Source organism: Lampetra planeri, chromosome 11, assembly GCF_965212315.1.
Source record: "Lampetra planeri chromosome 11, kcLamPlan1.2.h2, whole genome shotgun sequence".
In the NCBI taxonomy this organism is placed as follows: domain Eukaryota; kingdom Metazoa; phylum Chordata; class Hyperoartia; order Petromyzontiformes; family Petromyzontidae; genus Lampetra; species Lampetra planeri.
In genome coordinates, this window is record NC_136117.1 from 5,259,454 (window position 1) to 5,281,372 (window position 21,919).

Genomic DNA, 21,919 nt, shown 5'->3' on the forward strand with positions numbered 1-21,919 from the left:
CACATCCGTCAACTTTAAATTTGTTTAATTAGCGATTTAGTGCGATTTTTGTGCGCTATTTATTTTTTTATGATGCGTGCACGACCAAACCAACGCACTGGCCTTTGGTGGGGGGGACGGCCCATGCCAAGTCGCACGCCTTCGGTGGGAGTGAGGGGGACATTTTCTTTCATGTTAAAAATGCTCTAAAAATACACTAAACGCTGACGTTAATTCTTCACTGTGTGATGTCCCCCCCACCCCGATGTGTGCAGTTATTACCAGAGGTGGGACAAAGTCATTGTTATGCAAGTCCAAGTCGAGTCGCAAGTCATCAAATTCATGACTCGAGTCTGACTCGAGTCCAAGTCACATGACTCGAGTCCACATCTCATAGGTGGGACAAAGTCATTGTTATGCAAGTCCAAGTCGAGTCGCAAGTCATCAAATTCATGACTCGAGTCTGACTCGAGTCCAAGTCACATGACTCGAGTCCACACCTCTGGTTATTACTACTATACAGTCGCTAGATGCTACCACCATAGGCAGTAGATATTACTGCAGAGCGGCCAGGGAGATCGTAGCTGGGGGGGAGGGTCTGGGGTAGCAGCCCAGCCCCAGCCTGCCAAGGTGCCACCTCGGGCCGGCTGGACAATCTAGGCGAGACCGGAGGCTCTGCACGGGACTACGTCTCACCACGCCACTCTGTCAGGTGAGTACTTTGTGCTATAGAGTCGATAAATACTGCTATAGTCAGCATGTACTACTGTCGTGATAGCAGGTACCACCACAGTCGATATGCACTGCTGTAATCATAGCAGGTACCACCACAGTCAGTACGCACTGCTGTTAGATTTTTAAGAGTAGTTTTGAAATCTTTTTAAGACACGGGCAACGCCAGGTACTTCCCGCTAGTTAAAATTGTCCAATTTGTATAAGTTAACTTTTCATTTTGCAATACAGAATTTGTTCTCGTTAACAACCAACCCTAAACTTAATTGGTGTGTGCTGATTAAGGTACGGTTTTTGCAATACCTTCCTTGATTTGAGCTAACTTTTCACTGGCTAGAATTTGTCAAGTGCAGCTTGTTCCACATTTATTCTCATTCTCCGCATTACAAATGTATTTACTACAAAACATTTAAAGGACAAATTGTGATGTTCTTTTCGTGTAGAATTCATGTTCTGGAAGGTCATATACCAGCTTTGTAGTCATCCTATTGATTATGCAATCATTTGTCAATGAAATAAACATCACGAAATAATGTTTTACAAATGAATGTATTAAATACAAGGTGGCAGAAATCAGCAGTCGAGACGGCAGTGGGTTGCGTACTTGGGCAGAGTCTGAGCCTTCTGCTGCAGGTGTGCATCTCTCTGCACTGGCACCGCCTGCAGAGTTTTTTTCTCCACCAACTGCTTGTCAGCCGGTTGTACGCGCAGAAGCAGAAATTTGTCCGCAAACCACACCACGTTTGCCACCAACGTCACTGCTGGCATCTGCAGGAGACAAGGATTTTTTTTAAATCCCGCTGTTTAGCCAAATAGACCAGAAGGACAAGTGCTGTTAGCTAACATTTACTACTTAGGCCCATAAGGTTTAATAACCAGCAGCATACATTGACCCCTATTGCTCATGAGCATTGATGTTCATACACCACACCAGGTATTTATTTAAGGCTGAGTCAATCTAGATGTTGGAGTGAGATCACTAAATTGCTACTTAAAAACCCAGTGTCATCAGGAATGCTAGTTCTGTGTGCTCACATGGCTTTTATAGCCTGCTTGGTCACCAGGCCATCTCCATCAATTTAGCACACTTAAAATCATGTTTTGCTCTCAGGAAGCTGTCAGGTTCATTGCTCTTACATTCCCTTACATGTATCTATTGTTAAACACGGTCTAAGTAGATGGTAGGGGGTGGAGGGAGAGCAGGTCAAATACAAGTGCCAGACTACTCAGCCAGTCTTATGTTCACGTTGTGTTACCAGAATGGGTAATGCAATATTTCGGGCCCACTTGTGCAACCGTCACTAAATATAGAATAAAGACATACAATTAATATACAGATGAACATCGCACATGTGTAAAGGAGTTCCAGTCAGGTTAGTCTAGTAACACTCGTTCTTTATTACTCTTCAACGCGTATAACCCGCAGTACGTACCAACCTCCAAGGATTTACTGTTCAGGTGCCACAAACTCCCCTTACCAGCTCCTTTGATCCTCTGCTCCTCCATTATCAACTTTGTCTGTCTTTCCACTAATCCCCTTAATTTCCCCAAACAGTCATCCAATCAACCCCATGTTCACACTTCACTTTTCCTGGGCTTTTCCAAATGAATCTCTGCGCCAATCCGATCTGAGTGTTTCACCACCGTCCAATCAAATTGTGTGCTCAATTCGTCAGCTCTCCATGTGACAGGTCGCCAATAGGAATTAAGCAACTTATTTCAACTCAACTCATTAGACCCAGGTGTGCATCAATTGTTTATATATTTACTTAACAGGATGAAACAAGAACAGGCCCTTTCCGTAAATATATTGCCAGTAAGGGTAAAGTCTATATTTTCGGAAAGGTTAAACTCTTTTATTTTTTCATAATTTTGATACCGGCAAAAAGGGTCCCATCGTTACTTAATAAGGTATGCCTCTCAGCATCCCTTACACATGTATGAACAAAATGCACCATTGGTGTACTGTTTATGCTACCTTCTTGTACACATCCAGCAGGGACCGGAAGAACTTCTTGTCCACAGTCCTGAAGATCTGGAAGTTGAGGACAAACAGGCAGCAGGTGCCGACGTACCTCTCCCTCGGATCGATCTCATTGGGCTCACCTGCACCGCATGACAACACAACAACACGTAGTCTATTTGTAACTATAGATGCATTGCATACTCAGAAGCCAATGTACTGAGACAACAAATTTGGCAGAATGAAGTCCAAGCCCTGGGTCACCAGCAGAGTTGAAGGGTGTGTTGTAGAGGTGGCCAGGAAGCATAGGCCCCTCATGCTGGAACACTAAGCTACAAATAAGATCCTGGCTTTGAATCTCACCAGCCATCCAGTACTCAATAACTTTCCATCCTGAAAAATGTGTTATGGTCTCGGCAGTCACTGATGTCTAACAAAACATTGCTTTCCATTTGGACTTAAAGGAAGATGTCACCCCCAACATAGCTGCTCGTGATGATACATACCTAGCCTGCATTTCTTGACTACCTGACATGAGTTGACAACTCTGTCAATGCGAACAAAGACTATCAAGTGAAGCTCAAGCATTTCATTATAATACGACAGCGATGCTCACCATGGTGACAACAGTACAGTTTTTAAGTCAATGACGACGTTAGAGTGTGCTTTTATGGCAAACTTGGCTGTAAATTGAAAGTCTTCTGCAGTGTTTGAAACAGACAACCTTGAACTATGTAGGAATCTACAAAATAAGAGCTATTTGTTTCTTGCTTTGCAGCTTCTTTTAATTTGGCTGAGCTCAAATTTTTTAAGTTATTTGACATAAGAGTCACACAGTGAACTGCTCACAGATATGCACAGCCAAACAGTACAAAACAAGCTGGTTGGAAAAAGCCCTTTTAGAACATCTAGCAATGGTCTATGACACATCCACAGGCCACTGCTTGCCAAAGTAAGTAAATTAATTATCAGAAGATGCCCTTTTAAGTACAGTCACTATATCCACAATATGGGTGTGATCTGTGAAACAGAATATGGTTTACCAAGCTTCGACTCCAATGCGGCGAACATGTTCCGAATGTTCTGGGTGAATTCCTCGGCGAAGGCACTGTTTTTTGAGACAAGAACTGTCCCGTTGTCAAACGGCTGCTCGATGCAGTTCTGAAAGGAAAATACCGCCATTTGTTACGTCATTTCATTTAAAAACAATACATCTGCACATTCTCAGTGTATCATGTCTAATGTCAGCATGCCCATCTTTTAGCAGGACTCGCATAATAATGCACTATTACTGGTTCCTTAGTACACAGTCCTGAGGTTTTGGACCTGCTGTTAAGGAATCCCTAGACTGTTAATATGCATTATTAAAGAGTTCACAAAAGGCAACAGGATTCACATGGATAAGTGCCTCTGAGACCATACCAGTACCCATCTACTACCCATCATCCTGCCTTGCTGCTATTAAAGGGATTGGAAAAACCTTTAGTAGCAACTGTAAATGATCCTCGGTTCAAAGTTTTTGGGAACGATTGATTTAAATCAAACATGAGAGATGTTAAGATTATGCATTTTTATTATGTTTGAGATGCGATTATGATAAAGAAAACTATTGAAAAGGTCTCCTTAAAACAGACATTTTTAATCTCAATGGGAACATCACCTGGTGCTAATTAAAATGGGAAAATGTATAATCACAAGCAACTTCATGATCCTTAATTGTAAGCACACAATGAAAACACACTGAATAAGCTTGGTGGACAATCAAATGCTTCACCTGCTGTTATGGCCCTTGTTTAAATGTATGCTTCAGGGTCTTCAATTTCTACTTTAAATTGTTTCCAAAAGCACTGTTGTCATGGGCAGCTATGATACTGTCACACCCATGCAGACTAACACAGTAGCATGTGTACAGACCAACAGACTATCAATTATCACTGTATAAAGCTGCTCAGATGGCCTGTCTTCTGGTTACACACATGCCGTAATGGTTGAAGGCTTGCCCAACAGATGCAGAAGAATGATTAACGTCAATTGAAACATGAAGGGGGATTTAGCCAGGCAATAGATCTGAATGACCTTCAGTAGGATTTCAGCAAATAGACTCAAAACAGCTATTTTAATCAGCAGCATAGTTGGCAAGGGCACATTTTTAAATGTCATTATTTTAACAAATCAGGACAGGGGAATTATGGCCAAGTGCTTGCCTCACAATGGGTTGTGAGTTCCAAGTCATGTCAGGGATTGATTCAGTTGACCATCCCACCGTGGTTGGTAAAATGGATACCCCTCTGTAAAAAGTGAACTGTGGTGAGAGAGCCCTCCCCATAGGAATGTTGAATTGTCACCACTTCTTAATGGTAATTTGAGCATGGGGATGCACTTTCACACCGAACTACGAACAACTCAACCTTAAAATAGAAGTGCACCTCTGCACAGCAATTATGAATTGTATTCCTGAGGCAATGATGACCCCTACTGAGCTTTATGCATCACTACCGATAGCCATTCAGTACCAAGCAATTCTTTATGATATTCAAAAAAAACTAATGATGGGTGTCCCTCCACAGCATGAAATACATGATGATCCCATCAGAGGTAATATGAAACGTCAGTCTCTGTCTCCCGGCTCGAATTAGTAAAGAGGCGTGATCATCGCTGTGGACAGCCCTGAGCCTAGAATGAAAAATGAGAAATTATCATGGGTACATAAATTAGAAGTGAGTGTCTACATAGCACGACCATCGATGACTTGCTACGAAAGGCTACTTAATTTAATCGACCATAGACAAAGTAAAGCACTGGCTCGGATGTGAATGAGCAACCTTCAACTGTAAGTCAATTTCTCCAACCACAGTACCCACTGGTCGGATATATCATATAATGCATTTTGTATATTCTTTACAACGACTTGGGGCAAACCAGCCTTTTATTTAATAGGTGATATCTTCTGACGACAGCCAAGTAATCAAGGTCATTATCAGTTACCAATTTCCCCACCGTTGTGATATGACAAAGAGGGGATATTACAGATGAATGATGACTGAGCTCCTGACGGTTGTTAAAACATATCACGTGTTAATAACTAGATGTGCCCCAGATTAATGCCATGATTATCCATATTTGCAGCTGCACAATTTGTATTCCTATACAATGTGGTTATGTATGTGTTCCTCATAGTAACGATGGCTTCAATCCATCAAAATTGCTCTAAACTCATGTTGCCACTCAAAAGTGTTTGTTGTTAGACATCCTACACTTGAGCACCACATCACAGATCATAAGAATGACTCTGTATCCTCAAAGTTTCACCCAGGTGTTCCACCCTGCTACCATTTAGCTTAAATCTCATGACCTGGAAGAGTGCATGTTTGCTGGTCGCGGAGAGTGCAGCAGAGAAGGGCACATGGGCACCTGCAGGATCAGGCCGTCCAGCAGCTGTGCCTCCAACTTCATGAGCAGCTTCTCCAGCGGCCGCAGCTTGTCCACATGCACCTCAAAGCGGCTGGAGTTGTGATGCACGGACTTGAGCAGCCTGCACAACGCAGCACCAAACACGTGCGCACGCAGCACACCAGAGGCCGGAGTGATAGACATGAAACACTTTATGTAATACATTTGTTATTCGCGCCATCGTAGGACACAAGGTTATCACAAAGGCGGTACGTTTCATGGATGGATATAGAATTCTAGCAGAGGGCGATGCTGCTGTGCGGTTTCACCTAAATAAATATTTTGAAGATTTATTTTATATTTGCAAAGCATGGTCCATAATTCCAGCACACATGGTCTACCTACTTCGACAAATGTCAAGGCACTGTGAAGTAGTTGGCACATAGGTTTATGGTTTTTAGACCAAAAGTATTAACGAGGGTGGCCACTGGACTTAAACCATGTGCCTCTGAATAAGTGGTGAGCGCACTACCGCTTGGCTATGGCACGGAGCAGCATGTAAAGAAGCTCCCTTGCAGGCCTAGTACACATCATCACTGTCATCATCATTGGCTGTTTTATAACCGATAGCTATGCAGTTTTCAATTTCTCAAGGAATGCGTACGTTTTTTAAAAGCTCCACTTTTGGAGCTTTGACCACAGGTTGCGCAAAAGGAAGTGTAAAAGCTTCAGGGTCTGTGTTAGCAGTGCTATAGAAGCAAATGCTAAACATATTTTAACACTTAGTTATTCTCAAACAACACCTGAGATAAAATATATACGAAAGATAAAAGTTTACCTAATGGCCCTTCTTTAGTGTAATAATCTCTGAAAGCTCTGAAGTACCGTTGCTCAAATGTTTCTAAATACACGTGTAGTGACTAACTTGGAGACGATACGACTTGGAGGCACTTCTTTATGAACAAACACCATCGGGGTTAACACTCTAAATAATGTGGCCTTCTATTGTCGGTGACGCTACTCATCCAGGACAGTTGGTAGGCTGCCTGACTGGTGACACCCCGAGATGGTGAAGACGGAGAAGACGACGAGAAGAACGGTGAAAACGACGAGAAGAACGGTGACGAAGACTTCAGCAGCACGCATGTATCCCACTCCAACAACAGCCCCGAGGTCCCCTACAGGGCCCCCTCATATACCGTCAGCGTGGTCTTGCTCCACCCCCGACCACACCCCTTTCTGAAACCTACTAGCGGGTTCTTGGTGTGCCCCTTCTGTGACCTTTCCCCTAAATCCACCTCTGGTGTATATCCTGGCCTGCTGACGTCAGGGCTGCCGTACGCCGCAGATCCCCTTCCCTGCCAGCAGTCAGCGCTATGCTACTACACTATGCCACTACACATGTGTAGTGATGTTAAATGTATCACTACGGCACGTAGCGCTAAGTGCTGTAGAACAAGGAAATATGGGTGCAGAGGCTAGCACACTGTGCAGTACCATACAGTGGGTCACTGGGGGCATGGTACCAGGTGCTAGCAGAGAGAGGCAAATGGGTCCTACCGACAGAGTAGGGGATTGCAGCCAATCCGCCAGCGCAGCAAGTAATTGCCATATAATTGGTCACTGGGGAGCGTGGTGCGGGCTGCTGGCAGAAGGGGGCATATGAGGACGAGTCACCCCGGCATTGGGTGAAGCACGTGGATGGGCCGGGGTGAGGAATGTGGGGGAAAGGTGATTGAGGGGACACGGGGAGAGTAGCCAGGAATCGTCTAGAGTTCCCGAAGGGGGCGTGGTTAAGGGCAAGGTAGCCTGGAACCTTCGGAAATGTTCCAGAAGGAAGCGCGGCCGAGGGTGGAGCTAGGCCGCGCCGAGAGGGATAAAAGGGAAGCCCTGATTGAATATCGGGGCTGTCTGCAGGTGAAGTGGAGCCCAAGTGCTTCGCCTTCGTCTCCGTCTCCGGCGTCGTGGGTCAGACAGCACGTTGGCAGTTCTGACCCGGTTATAGTTACCCCGTGTGCGCAAGACATAGGCGTGTTATAGTTCCATGTGTCACGAGTGTAAGAGTTAGGTGGATGGTAGTCTCGTGTGTAACGGTGTTATGTAGTGTAGAATAAACGTTGTTTCCTCCTAAATAGTGTCTCCGAAGTGACTCACTACACATGTGTAAAGTTAAAGGAAGTACTGATAATAATGTTGATAGTCAACAAAAATATATCCCTATCATTAAAACAATGCACACTATATAAGCCTCACCAAAATAATAAAATACGTATTGGTGCTACCACGAGTGCAGTTTACAGCAGGTACAAAAGCATTCAACCCACTAGTCACGCTGCACCCAACAATTGCCACTCAACGAATAAACAATTTCATGTCACTGCTGACAAAAGGGCATCCACTAGAAGGAGCTCTAGAGAGCCCCTCGAGATGGTATTTTGGCCAGCTCTTCCACAAAACCCAAATTCCCATCACTGCCAAACTTATAACAACAAAAAATACCAAAACCGATGCGTAGGTTTGTTTAGATTGTGGGCAAGTGTGGCCAAGAAATACCTCCAAATAGATTATTTTTTCTAAGACAATTTAGACTGTGCTGTGTACCCGCAGTTTTCCCACATGCATTGGGAACACCTTGCGTGTTTTTAAGCTTGTGCACCTAAGGTGCGTAAGTGGGATTTGCATGTTGCAGTGTGTCCAATCAAATTGCAGTCAAATCCCCTAAAAAATGATCGGCTCCCTTAACGGACTGACCTGGCAGCTGGTTTCTATTTGATTTACACTTAAATAAGTGAAAATGCCATCTGTGCAAATGACAGCATTCATTACCTTTTGTACATCGTCCAGTGATCCTTCAAGGTTGACTGATTTTCAATTATTTCATCCAATGTGACCAGCACCATCAGGAGATCCCCAAGGTGTTCATACACAGTCTGCAGCAAAGGACAGGTGCCTCGGTTGAAGCAGTGATTTCAATCTATTGTAATAATAACACTATGACACTATGTGTTATGCATTGCCTATACGTTGCAACTGGGTGCAAGTTCATTCAAGCCATATAAATCATATTCCTGCTCTGTCCGATTCATTAACTCTAGCCTCAATATGCACTGAAAAAATAAGGTGCTTGCATTATTGGTGCTATCTTCGAGTTTAAGCTAATTTGTATAGCCTCATAACCTTACACATTGTTCTGCTCTGAAAATAACATTCCTTTCACATCTTTTTAAAACATTTCACATCTCCACCAACAAGTTCAATTCCACTATTACTCGTAAAAAGTTCATGAAAGCAAATCATTATGAACACTGCCCAAAGCTGCTCCAAGCTCTTTTGATATTGAGGCAGTTAATGTGACTTGATATCGAGTGCTAATTCCATAGCATATTTTACACATTATAATTTTTTTACTTCTGATTTGATTAATGCTGTTAAATTACTAATCGTGCATTTTAACCCCAAAACAACTCTTATGAATACTTATCATGCCTCAAAGTTTTGCTTATATTTAAAGTTTTTATACATGTTTACAAAACATGGTCGTCAATGGAAAATATAGAACAAAAACTGAAAAGTGTACAAACAAGAATGTGGAGATGCATGTTTGCAATGACACGAGACAGAAGAAGAACACATGTAAAAGGGAACAAACACAGGTTAATGGCATCGTTCCTCAAGCATGGCGACTTTAGGGTCTTAAACCCAGTCACCAATGACTGACCCCTAAAAAATAAAAAATTTGGTTTGTGATTGCAATTCTGTTTAAGAAAACGAAAACATTATTTGACATATACCATATGGAATTACATTGAGAGACAGCAAGGGAATACGTGGCTTAGAAAACATATGCAGGGTAAAATTAAAATGGTTAAGAAAAGTAGGCTTGTAAAGGGCATGTTTGCGAAAAGGGATGATGGCTGATGGTTAAGAATTATTACGTAGTAGCCAAAGAATGGAGCACGTCCTGTAAGACATCCAGAGGTGGTGGAGCGATGAAATTGGAAAAGAAGAAGCTATATGTATTGTTATATCCCAGAAACAAGACAGGTGACAGCTGCTTGGGAAGACCTTCATCCTGACCATGGCTGATGATGATGAAGCATGTATAAACTCTCAGATGCATTTCTATTTTAAATTATAACCCAGCCTATTTGCCATGATTATGTACATTTAAACAGTTTGTTGACTGCATCTCACAATAATGAGTATTCTCTGATGCATGTCAGGAACAATACTAAATGAACTCGTCACCTGCTACCTTGAAAACATGAAAATATAATTTAGCACTTTGAATAATATTTTGTACTGTTGATCTGACCAAATTTGTCATTCACTAAATTTAGCCTAGATAAAGACCTGAATGTCTAAACACAAATCAAAAACTGCGTTCAAAAATACAATTTTAATAAAGAGAAAACTAATACCTGGAAGTGTACTGATGATACGTTGATTATTTTCGGTGCGGTTCTGAAAAGCATACAAAGCAACATTAAAAACTTCACCATTTAGTGCTCATCACTGACATTCGTGTTGTTCTGTTTTTACGCTGTTAAATAATCAGATCAACTTAACTGAAATAGTTTTTGTTGCAATCCTTCCAGGAACATCATTTACAGGCAGACACATCTGACCAGGTGGCGCTTTGGCAGTACAGTAAAACCTTGGATTGCGAGTAACTTGGTCTACGAGTGTTTTGCAAGACGAGCAATTTTTAAAAATAAATATTAATTTGATAAACGAGCGAGGTCTTGCAATACGAGTAGTACGTACTATACGCTTTGTCTGCCGAGCGGCATGGGATCACAACTGATATACGAGTGCTTTGATATACGAGTGCTTTGGATTACAAACACGTTTCCGGAACAAATTATGCTCGCAATCCAAGGTTTTTACTGTATTCTCAACTTGGAAAGTTGCCAATTCAAATTCCAGTGAGGAATTGATTCAGCCCATCATCCCACTGGGGTTGATCAAATGTACACCACAATGACCATTTCATGAGCAGTTATCAGGAATTGCCCTTCGGTGAGAGACTATTCACTTCCACTGGAATATGCAATATAAACCAAGGGTTCAGAAGTGCCAAAATAGATGTGGCATGTCACATTCTTGTTTGAGCATTGAGGTATGTATTTTAGCACATGATGCACATGAATACACTATCAAGACAATGTTTCTTCAAATCAAATACAATTTAATATCAAGCACAGATGCCAAGAGCTTTCCAGTAAAGCATGTCCAATTGGTTAGGACAGCCTGAGTGATGTGGAAAATGGTGCATAATTGGCTTGGTGCCTCCTCTGATAACAGCGTGTCAAATATAGGGCTACACTGAAAGAAACACCCTCTTACTTGCTGTAGGAGTACAACGATGCCATCTGGTGCATGACGTTCATAACCACCTCGTAGCAGCGATTCACAAAGCAGGACAGCTCCTGTGAATAAATACATGTGAGTGTAGCAATGTTGAACTTCTTTTGCACAGTACATAGCCAACCGTACTAATCGGAGGTGCACAATTGGCTGGGTGTCTCCTCTGATAAGGCACTCATTGTTTACAGCGTGTCAAATATAAGGTTACACTAACAGATACACCCATAAATGTGTTCACATTTCATGCTGTTAACACATTTCATAATGCACAGCTGAAAATAATATATTGTATATTAGGCAGTGGCTTTGAAGATAATATCAACTTATCATGTGCAAAGTATTCGCTCTCAAAAATCAAGAGGCACGAGGAACCACAGACAAACAGGAAAGCAGCCACACAGTGAGCCGGTGCCAAATATTCCCCAATCTCTGTGGCTCTCTATATATCAAGGTGTTATCAGCCATTAAAGAGTGTTTACATGTGGGAGGAAACCGTAGCACCCAGCGAAAACTCAGGCACACTTGGAGAAACACTATCCCATTCAAATGGCAAAGGTGGAGTCAACATTATCGCTGTACTGCATTCTCCTGGCAAGCCACGGTATAGCACCATGACACCCACAGGAAAGAAGTTGGACAACATTTTTGTGATTCACTAACTCTCGCTGGATTACAGGAGCGCCACCGCAGCCCGGCTTAAAGATACATAAACATGGAGACAAAACAGATGGTAAAATCAAAAGACCTTAAGTGGAATGTCTGCATACACTCACAAGGAATGTAAATTAGCTGGCTGGGCAACATCATTCCTCAAATTGAGGACAAATATTAAAGTCTGGCTCGTGTATACATTGTAATAAACTTTCCGCACGTCGGTAAAAAAAAACTACTGGTTTTAGGGAAAAAATTGGCAGGTTTCGAATTATTTACATATTGCTCTCACCACGGGAACATGGAATGTACAACACTGGCTTATAAATGTCAATTGAGGCGAGTGACTGCATTTTTTGCACCGATAAGTCAAAGTCAAACAAAAAGTGATTTCCTTGTGAAATGAGCATCGGGGCGATGCTCATCTATTGATTACAAGCCCGAGCCAGTGGTGAAAATTCCACATTCATATGACAGAAGCGGCGATTACCCGCAGGATAACCGGTGTTCACTTTCCGCGTAGTTATACTCATGTTATCGACTGCAGAGGGATGATAGGCTGAGTCAACCCCTGATTTAAACTTGCAAACTTCCGATTGCGAGCTGCTCGCTCTGCCCCTTTGCTCCTGAGAAGTAATGATTGATCAAGATCCCTTCAAATGGCTGGTATGTCAGCAAGCTCCACCTAAGAGCCAACAACTCCAATTTCACCTTCCACGAACAGTAAACATAAAGAGAATGTACAGTAAGGAAGGTTAGCATTCTTTGATGCAAAATAGCTGCTTGTGATGACATATATGAAATAGATATTTATAGTTTTTAAACGAGAAAATGTACAAAAGTACTGGATTTAGATGCACACAGGTCTATATTACATTGATTTACTAGATTGTGTGGTCAATTCAGTCTATACAGGTAGTCCTCTACTTACGATGGAGATGCGTTACGACGACCCCATCGTAAGTCAAAAATATCGTAAGTCCAAGATGGCCTAGCCTACCCAGGAGTCTTAAAGAATGGTGATAATTTAGCAAAACAGAGCAATTTACAGTACCGTACTGTATAAACTATATACTGTATGTATTTATTAATTACAATGTAAAGTTAAAAAACAAGGTAAATTCTTAGCCTGCCACTGCGTTTGCCTGCCGCACGAAATTTAAAATATTTTACAATTTTGTCGTATCGCTATCGCCATCGTAAGATTGAAATATCGTAAGTCGGAGCATCGTAACTCGGGGACTATCTGTACCTGTAGAGTTGTAGGAAATCGACAATGGTTGTCTGTGCTGAGAATTCTCAGCACAGACTTGGGGCTGCTAACAGAAAAGAGATTAGCTTTCCTCATTAGAGCACAGACACTGATATTTCATTTGTTAAGTATAAGACAAGAAGGTACACATATCATTTGTTGGAAATTCTGGCAGGATAATTAAATACTGAACTTCCCCAAGTACGTACTCTGACTGCACTGTTCTGCATAGACTATCTCAGAGCTGAAATTTAAATTAGATTTTGAAAGAGCTGCATGGAAGTAGCTACAATGAATCATTCTGTGCGCCGTGCTCGTCACACTTAATACAAGTGGACGTATCTCGCCAGTCAAAGTGAAGTTTCATTAATGGAAAAATATGTATGCAAATGAGCTTCACCTGCAGGAAAGCTATCATCCGTCCCATTTGGATTTGTGCCTCTCCTTCTTCCATGCCACCCTCGGGGCCTTGATAAAAACACAACCGCACACTGTTTGTAAGACACTGCATTCTTGTGCACATTTGTATGCAACTGTCATTATGATCATGATAATGTCCACCTTCCCATGTATTAACGACTAAGATCTCCGTGGGAATAACTGGTATGGTGTGGACATTAGCCCATACAAGTGTAGTTTTGGAGTAAAAAAACGACATACAGCACAAATTAACTTTAATTTATTTAGACTTCTATACATCACAGCTATAAACATTATGGGACGTCAAATGAACGTGTGAGATTTATACAGTTTTATTAAAGTATGCTACATAGAATAAAAAAACACTTACAACCCTCTCCATAGAACAGAAGTCCATTGTAGAATGTTGTTTCTGCCTATGGACAAGGATATATGACAATGAGGTTATGAAATATGAAATGTTTTGCAACCCATTTAATAAAGATCAAACACACACTGTACAATTCAAAAGCAGCAATTATGTCTCAAAGAAAAGTATAAACTGTATTTAAATGCTCAAACCCAGTATTACATAATTTTTCAGTTACAAATAATTGTTACTTTCATTTTATAATTAGCAGTGTTTTTTCCCCTTAAAAAACATTACATTCTGATGATCCAATAAACATAATTATAAAAAAACACTAAACCAACCTTTACGGCAATCAACACTAATTATACCACAAAGCCTGGATAATTTAGGTATACTGCTTTTGACAAGCAACTTTATTATCAAAATAATTAGTCACGTTCTTAACACTGCTGGATGAAGTTTCCACCATGATCTCGTCGTTCCCCACGAGCCTGCGATACCACAATCTCACTGCTAAACTCTACTCATCGATCCATCTCTTCAGTATGAAACTAATTATTTCAGAATCTGAATATTTATTAACACTGGAGGAATCCGATGAGCTGTAAAGCTCTTTTTCACAGATGTCCAGTATTACATAATTTTTCAGTAACAAATAATTGTTACTTTTCACTTTATAATTATAATTAATGTTACAACAAACAACAATACAAAAACACGAGAGGAGTGGAACATATAGGAAAGGTAAATAAATCAATTAAAACATATACATACAAATACAACTAAACTATATTTTTTTTATCTTAGCAGGCAAACTGCCTTAAAAGGAAAGCTATATATGTGATGTTTGAGGCAATGGACCTTCTTTGATGTACTTTGAAGAAGGGAAATTTCCCACGTCATCTATGCATTGATTATCCTCTTAGGTATGTTCTCAAATTACGCTGCCATTCCATGACCAGTCTCGTCCATCTGATATCGGCCTTTCTAACAATGTGGCCTGTCAAGATCCACTTACATTTTCTTAATAGCCAATATTATGGTTTTCATTTGCACTTGTTCTATAATCCATCTGTATCTCATTATGTCTCTCAATTGAACTATGCAGTTCCCAATTATACTTGTATATTTTTCAGCATTTATTCCATGTTATTTGAGATGTACACACCCATTCGCCTCTAATTACACGTAGATTGCAAAATATTATTTTAAAATTATCATCAAAGAACTGAAGAATTATGAATTTAAAGTTCAAAGTTCATTTATTAGGTATAGCCCTGTGAGCCATTCGGCTCTTGAATCGGATGCAACCGCAACAAACAAAAAACAAAAACATGAACAAGAAAACATCTTAAAATGACAATGTGCAAACAGAAAATCCAAGAAAAGACAGCAAAATATTGCAGAAAAAATCACCGTACACCAACCCTGTGCAAATATCCCAGTGGGATGCAAGTCAAACAACAACAACCACAAGACAACTTAGATTAAGGCCATCAGTCTAACTCTGTACTACAACAAACAAACATGGCCAAACCAAAAAACTTTTCAAAAATCACCAAAATAAAGCCATAAAAGCAATGAAACAGTGATCACAGGAACTGTGACCGAATTTGCACAATAAACGACATAAACAACATGTACTACCAAACTCTGCAGCCATAGCTGGCTGCATGAGTCACTCCACAACAGTAGGCGCATCAGTCGGAGTATCAATATTTTTCAATGCACCTTTAAGATCAGCACACTAAATCAAAACACAGATCATACTTTGCATACTTTGCATATTTTGAGGCCAATCAACCACAACTTTTTTAGATATGTATTTTTTCTACCATTGACCACATACACAATCAATCAGATTCTAGAAAAGAAAAATTTATTATTAAATACCATTATGCCTAGGGTTTCAATATTACCAAGATTAATGTCATAAAATGGCAAAGATGCAGGTATCCAAGCTCTCAAACAAACCAAAAACCAAAGACATGCATGTAAATGCTAAATTGTCTTACCTCATGCCTCAACTTGTTAATCTCACAGCAAATGGCTGCAAATACTGTGATAACTTTATTCAAAACCTGAATAAGACAAGCAGAAAGGAACAGTTTGTTAAGTTGTAAGTCGTCACTTATTTGCACTCTTAATTATTCTTGTCAATTGCTACACGTTGGTGATATGAAAATACATACCTTGTTGTCAGTCTTTATAAGTTCCAACAGTGATGCTTGTTCATATGGAAGAAGCTGCAAACACAGCACATGTTATTTAAATACAGTTATACCATGCGCAACGCTGTTATAGCGAACATATTCAGTTTTCAGTTTCAGTTTAATTTATTTGGTATAGCCCTGTGAGCCATTCGGCTCTTGAATCGGGTGCAACCGCCTCAAACAAAACATGAACAAGAAAACATCTTAAAGTGACTATGTGCAAACAGAAAATCCAAGAAAAGACAGCAAAATATTGCAGAAATAGCACCGTACACCAACGCTGTGTGCAAAAATGCCAGTGGGATGCAAGTCAAACAACAACAACCACAAGACAACTTAGATTAAGGCCATCAGTCTAACTCTGTACTACAACAAACAAACGAACATATGTGTTGGCTATACACGTTTTACTTATTGAGGTACGTTTTCCAGAACACGGGGGTGAAGTTTCGGCTCTAAACGGTTTGGCGCTGCTAAGATTGTAATCTCCGCATTGATGCTGTGGATGAATATATATAGTATGTATGAATTGAATTTTAATTACCATGTAAGTTTTTTTCATGTGACAACGAGGGAAATCGTGTAGAATTATAAGTTAGGCCAAGAGGCAGGGAGTGCTAATTTCAGACCCAGGAACAAAACGCTATTTTTCCCATGAGGTCTTATTTGTTAAATCCGGTGTTGGCCAAAACTGCATTTTCCAACAATGTAACCCACGCATTTGGTGAGATATTACTGTATATGCAATTAGAACTTGACTTAAAGCTTTCGTGACTGCAAGAATTCATACTCTAATAAAATAATTAAAAATTACGACGTTTCGATCGCAACACAAGCAATCGTCTATATTTCTTCCTGCCTCAGCAGTCCGCCTGCTGTATTTTTTCACCTGAAGACGATTGTTCGTGTTGCGATCGAAACGTCGTGATTTTTTATTATTTTTCTATCTACGTGACTTTACCGAAAGACCCAAGGAGTATGCAATTATAACATTAACATTCATTGAAATACTCATGAAATTATTGTAATAATGTAATTAAAATGTATGCATTGGATGATTCAAGATAACTTTCAGGGGTATTCCATGAGATGGTGTGAATCACTGGAGAAAAGACTAATAGCATATTTGGAAAACATCAGTATCTGATGAAGCTCAAATTTTTTTATATTAAAGATTAATATTTACTTTTATAGATAACACCTAGAAAAAAATGCCCTATATCGCCTTTGGTGACCTGTGTATACAGGTAATTTCGTTTTTACTTGAAGTCAAATATATTGTTCTTCTTCATGTGCTTCATGTGTGTGGCTGGTACAGAAACGTAGCATTTATCCCTGCCATGCTGTCTAATCCTTATCCCAGCAAAGTATTGTTGAATTTTCCAACAACCAACTTTTGTCTACCTTTACAGCCAAACTGGACCTGACCTGGATAACATTGTGTGCTTTCATTCTTTGGATCAGATTCAAAACCGTGAAAAATGCATCTGCCAGTAACATGGCTCCTCTGGTGACAACCTTGCCCACATGGCCACAAACCTGCAAGGCGACTGGGTCGAGTGTGAAGTCCCAGGAGTCACCGATGGAGTCATCCAGAGCATCTTCTATCCCCTTCAGCTGCGACACATAGTCCTCGAGGAAGCGGCCAAACTTCTTGACTTGTACCTCCCCGAGCACCTCTGTGTATTCAAAGGTAGTCCGTGTCCATAAACTCACACGACCAGAATTCACATTAAAATCCCACACCAGTTTTATGAATGACAATGCCTATGAACTAGTAAACACGATAGTCTGTTTTGTGCTAATTTACTTATTTAGGTCAATTCGCCGAAGGCTTTTGAAAACAAAGTTTTTGAGCAGTTTGAGTTTTGAATTAATTTGATTTGTTACACAGATGATTCCGTTTAGTTACTTTCCCAGGTATTTTACAAGGGAGATTGATACTGATTGCGCACAGGAACAAAAACAAAAGAAAACATCAATATTGTAGAGAATTAGTACAGGTTCCTGAAATAATATTGCACAACTAACAAACGAAGCATTTATGGTCATAAATACACACGAATAAAAAAAGAGTGCAATACTAATTCTGATTCTAAGTTTATTGCATATTTAGGACAAGGGAGCAATGATTTGGAGAATTGCAGTTTTACAAATTCACTATATTTCAGGAAATCAGAATGATAATGCTTTGAAATAAATAAATAAATAATGCTATTTCCTAAAGAAAATTGTAATATAACGAGCAAAGTGCCGCCGGTAATAAAGCATCTGGACTCTGCACTACGCTAATGACAATTCAAATTTTCAAGTCTTTAATACAGCAGCTACAGCACAAAAGTTAATTCAGTTATAAAGTACAGCTGAAATGTAAGGCATGGGAAGGTGGGCTGCTCAACTTTGAAGTTTAAATGACATTACAAAAGTCTTACAGTAAGCAGTCTCTAAAGATTAACAAAGAGCAGCAAGTTCTTAGTCTTTGCGGTCACAGATCACTACTTGGTTAACGTTTGCACACAGATAGTCAAGCGGTTCACCTCTTGAACATAAAGACTGCCTGCATATTACTATCTCCACCTAGAGATGTCAAAAGAAACCGATTCATACTATGAGGACTAATTTATATGTACTGCTTTAGTGATAGGTATCATGATTAAAAAACAATGAGGACCACACTGCATACATGGGGTGACAGAGGTGGCCGTGCCCATATATCTGACCACAAGTAAAAAAATAAGTAATATAAAAAAATAAAAAACACGCTTTTATGAAATGTACTAGTAATAGCAGAACTCATCGACTCCAGGAAGTGGCCCTGAAGCTTGCCGTAACGTAAGGGACCGTGGTGATTTACAGCCAACGTCATTTGAGCGTGGACAATTATATCCAAGCCGAAACATAACATATAAAAAATTATGTTAAAAATTATGATAGAATATAGTATTGTCATCAGTATGACATAAGTACGTACCAAGTTTGCAGTCGATACCACATTGGGAAGTGGGCTAAAATTGAGTTACAAGATTTTAGGATACGACAACAACAGAGTGAGTTCATAAAAAGCGTGTAAAAAAAGTATTTCTGCTGAAGCAAGCGTTAGGTGGTACAGTACTTATGTCTTTCCTACAAATTGGTACTAATTGTATCGACCTTTAAAGGATGACAAAAATTGATACTTGAAATAGCTACATCCTTAGAACATTAATTCTAACTTGTGTCCATTGCTGCGTTCACCCACCACGTATTTAAACTACCGCATGCAACCTGTATTTAATGTTGGACTGCGGGCGTCGTTGTAAGGAGCTTACACATGCAGCAAAGTATATTTGTGTCCAGTACTGTACTATGCTCCCTATCTTCACCAACCTGTAACAAGCCAATGGTGGGCCACGTTACACATAATACTGTGTGTTTCAAAAAGATGGACCCGATTTGAAATCGATATATCTCTGAAATTGGCTTAAGAGGAGGTCCTCAATTCAGTAGTAGATTGACATGCATGTGAGCAGACAAACACAATGCGAATTTATAATGCTTGCCTTGCCTCAAAAAGGCAAAGCTATCTATACGCTTAGGTTTTTTTCGGTAAAGTCACGTAGGTAAAAAATAATAAAAATAAAATAATGAATGAAAATAAATCTATTAAATCACGACGTTTCGGAGGCAACACAAGTCTCCGTCTTCAGGTGGTGTTGCCTCCGAAACGTCGTGATTTAATCGATTTATTTTAATTTATTATCATTTAATGTTTATAATTTTTTACCTACGTGACTTTACCGAAAAAACCTAAGAGTATGAATCCTTGCAGTCACGAAAGCTTCAAATCTAAATCTACCTAATGTTTGTATGAGCAAAGTTTAGGGAAATGGCCCCATCCCTAATACATCACATGACAGGGTTACGTGACCCCCCCCCCCCCCCAAAAAAGTGCCCACGACTAACAAAGCAGGCAATCTGCTCTCGCCACACACACAACCTTGAGCGGCGTGACACACAAAGCAAGAAGACAACAACGTGAAGCAGCAATACGAGAAAACGAGACCACCGACTTTGCTTCCACATCCCACGTCTCAGCACCGCGGCAATCTTACAACGCGCGGACTAGCGCCGAGGCAAAGGTTCGTCGTCGACGTCATCCCCCGTGTAGCCATCGCAGACTGTAGGGGCAAGTGCTGTTAGCGAGCAGCTATGAAGGCCGGCACGCCCGGCCGTCTTTGTCTCCCCCAAGTGGCGCCGTTTCACTCCACACACCGCACCGGCTACTCGTGAGGCCGAGCCGAAACCTCCCTCCCTCTCTCTCTCTTGCACGCTGCAGTTTTGCTGCACGTCTACAAGTGGCTGGTCGCGACGGGTCACGAGCGAGAGAGTACGAGGCGTTTGAGTGAAGGCGGAGAAGGGGACGAGGAAGGCACTCACTGACGGAGCCGTCATCGAAGCGGTCAAACTCCCATCCCTCAGCCGCCATCGCTGCCGCAGCAGCAACAGCACGTGACACCCCAACCCACGTGACACCCCCTACCCACGTGACACCCCCACCCCCCTACCCACGTGACTCGCGTCGCACGTGACCACAGACAAAGATAATCCGACAGACCTGTTCTTCACCTGAGGACGGCTGCTTGCGTTGTGGCCGAAACGTCGTGAGAATTGTATTTTATTATGTTTTATTTTTATTATTTTATTATTTCCCTTCTACGTGACTTTACCGAAAGAACCAAGAAGAAGAAATATAACCCCGTGTAGCTTTTAACAATAATTACATTTAGAGTGGCTTTTCGTCATGCCGAGTGTCTAATGCAGGAGCAGCATTAGACACTCGGCATAAAAATAATACTGTATTACGAATACATTATTTTTTTTTTTACTAAATTAACACAAAAATTAATAAAATTGTTTTTTAAGACTCAGATATCCCTCTGATGTATCGTGGAAGAGCGTTCCATAGCCTGGGGGCTAACACGGGGACAAAATATCGGTCACCCGAAGACCGAAACCTCGACCTGGGAATGCAGAGAAGATCTGCAGCATGCCCAGATCATATGAACATTGAAGGGGACATGTGGGTGAAGCATATCAATTATGTAGGCTTAGGCAAGATGGTTCACTGCTTTGTAAGATAACAATAGGATTTTAAACTGTATTCTATGTGAAACTGGAAGCCAGTGCAGGGAGGCCAAAACGAGTGTAATATGGTGTTTGTGTTAACACCCTGGCAGCCCTATTTACAACATGCTGCAAATCCATTAGCACCTTTAACAGATTGTTGGGGCAAGTGCTATTAGGCAGCACCTATGAAGGCCGCCACTGTGGCATACGAGGGGGTGGGTGGTCAACACCACGCCCGGCCGCCTTTATATCCCTAGTGGATATGTTATACACCACCGCACCAGGTACTCGTTTGAGGCTGAGTCGACCTAGGGGAGGCCCACGAGCGGTTCAAATAATCGTCACTGGTGCATACTTGTCAACCCCTTATCAGTGCATACCTTATTACAGACCAATTCAGACCGTATTAGTCATCCCGTGCTCCTATTAAATCTCAACGTTCATCCAAAAAAGTCCCATCACAAGGGAGAAACACAAAAAATAGACCAAAA

The 21,919-nt window shown here is 40.9% G+C and overlaps 1 protein-coding gene across 2 annotated transcripts in view; it reads right to left on the reverse strand.

The window, feature by feature from the left end:
• Window positions 1–20,832, reverse strand: part of WASHC4 (WASH complex subunit 4) — a 103,982-nt gene extending 83,150 nt beyond the window's left edge. For both annotated transcript variants that reach the window (XM_078598670.1, XM_078598669.1), the window contains exons 1-13: window positions 20,739–20,832; window positions 17,862–18,001; window positions 16,302–16,355; window positions 16,125–16,190; window positions 14,128–14,173; window positions 13,738–13,805; window positions 11,414–11,496; window positions 10,486–10,528; window positions 8,891–8,994; window positions 6,086–6,206; window positions 3,718–3,835; window positions 2,690–2,817; window positions 1,316–1,479 (exon numbers count right to left, since the gene is read on the reverse strand). In XM_078598670.1, the coding sequence (XP_078454796.1) occupies window positions 1,316–1,479; window positions 2,690–2,817; window positions 3,718–3,835; window positions 6,086–6,206; window positions 8,891–8,994; window positions 10,486–10,528; window positions 11,414–11,496; window positions 13,738–13,805; window positions 14,128–14,173; window positions 16,125–16,190; window positions 16,302–16,355; window positions 17,862–18,001; window positions 20,739–20,787 (1,184 nt within the window). In that variant the 5' untranslated portion in view covers window positions 20,788–20,832. The remainder of the gene's footprint in view (window positions 1–1,315; window positions 1,480–2,689; window positions 2,818–3,717; window positions 3,836–6,085; window positions 6,207–8,890; window positions 8,995–10,485; window positions 10,529–11,413; window positions 11,497–13,737; window positions 13,806–14,127; window positions 14,174–16,124; window positions 16,191–16,301; window positions 16,356–17,861; window positions 18,002–20,738) is intronic.
• Window positions 20,833–21,919: the final 1,087 nt, after the last annotated feature.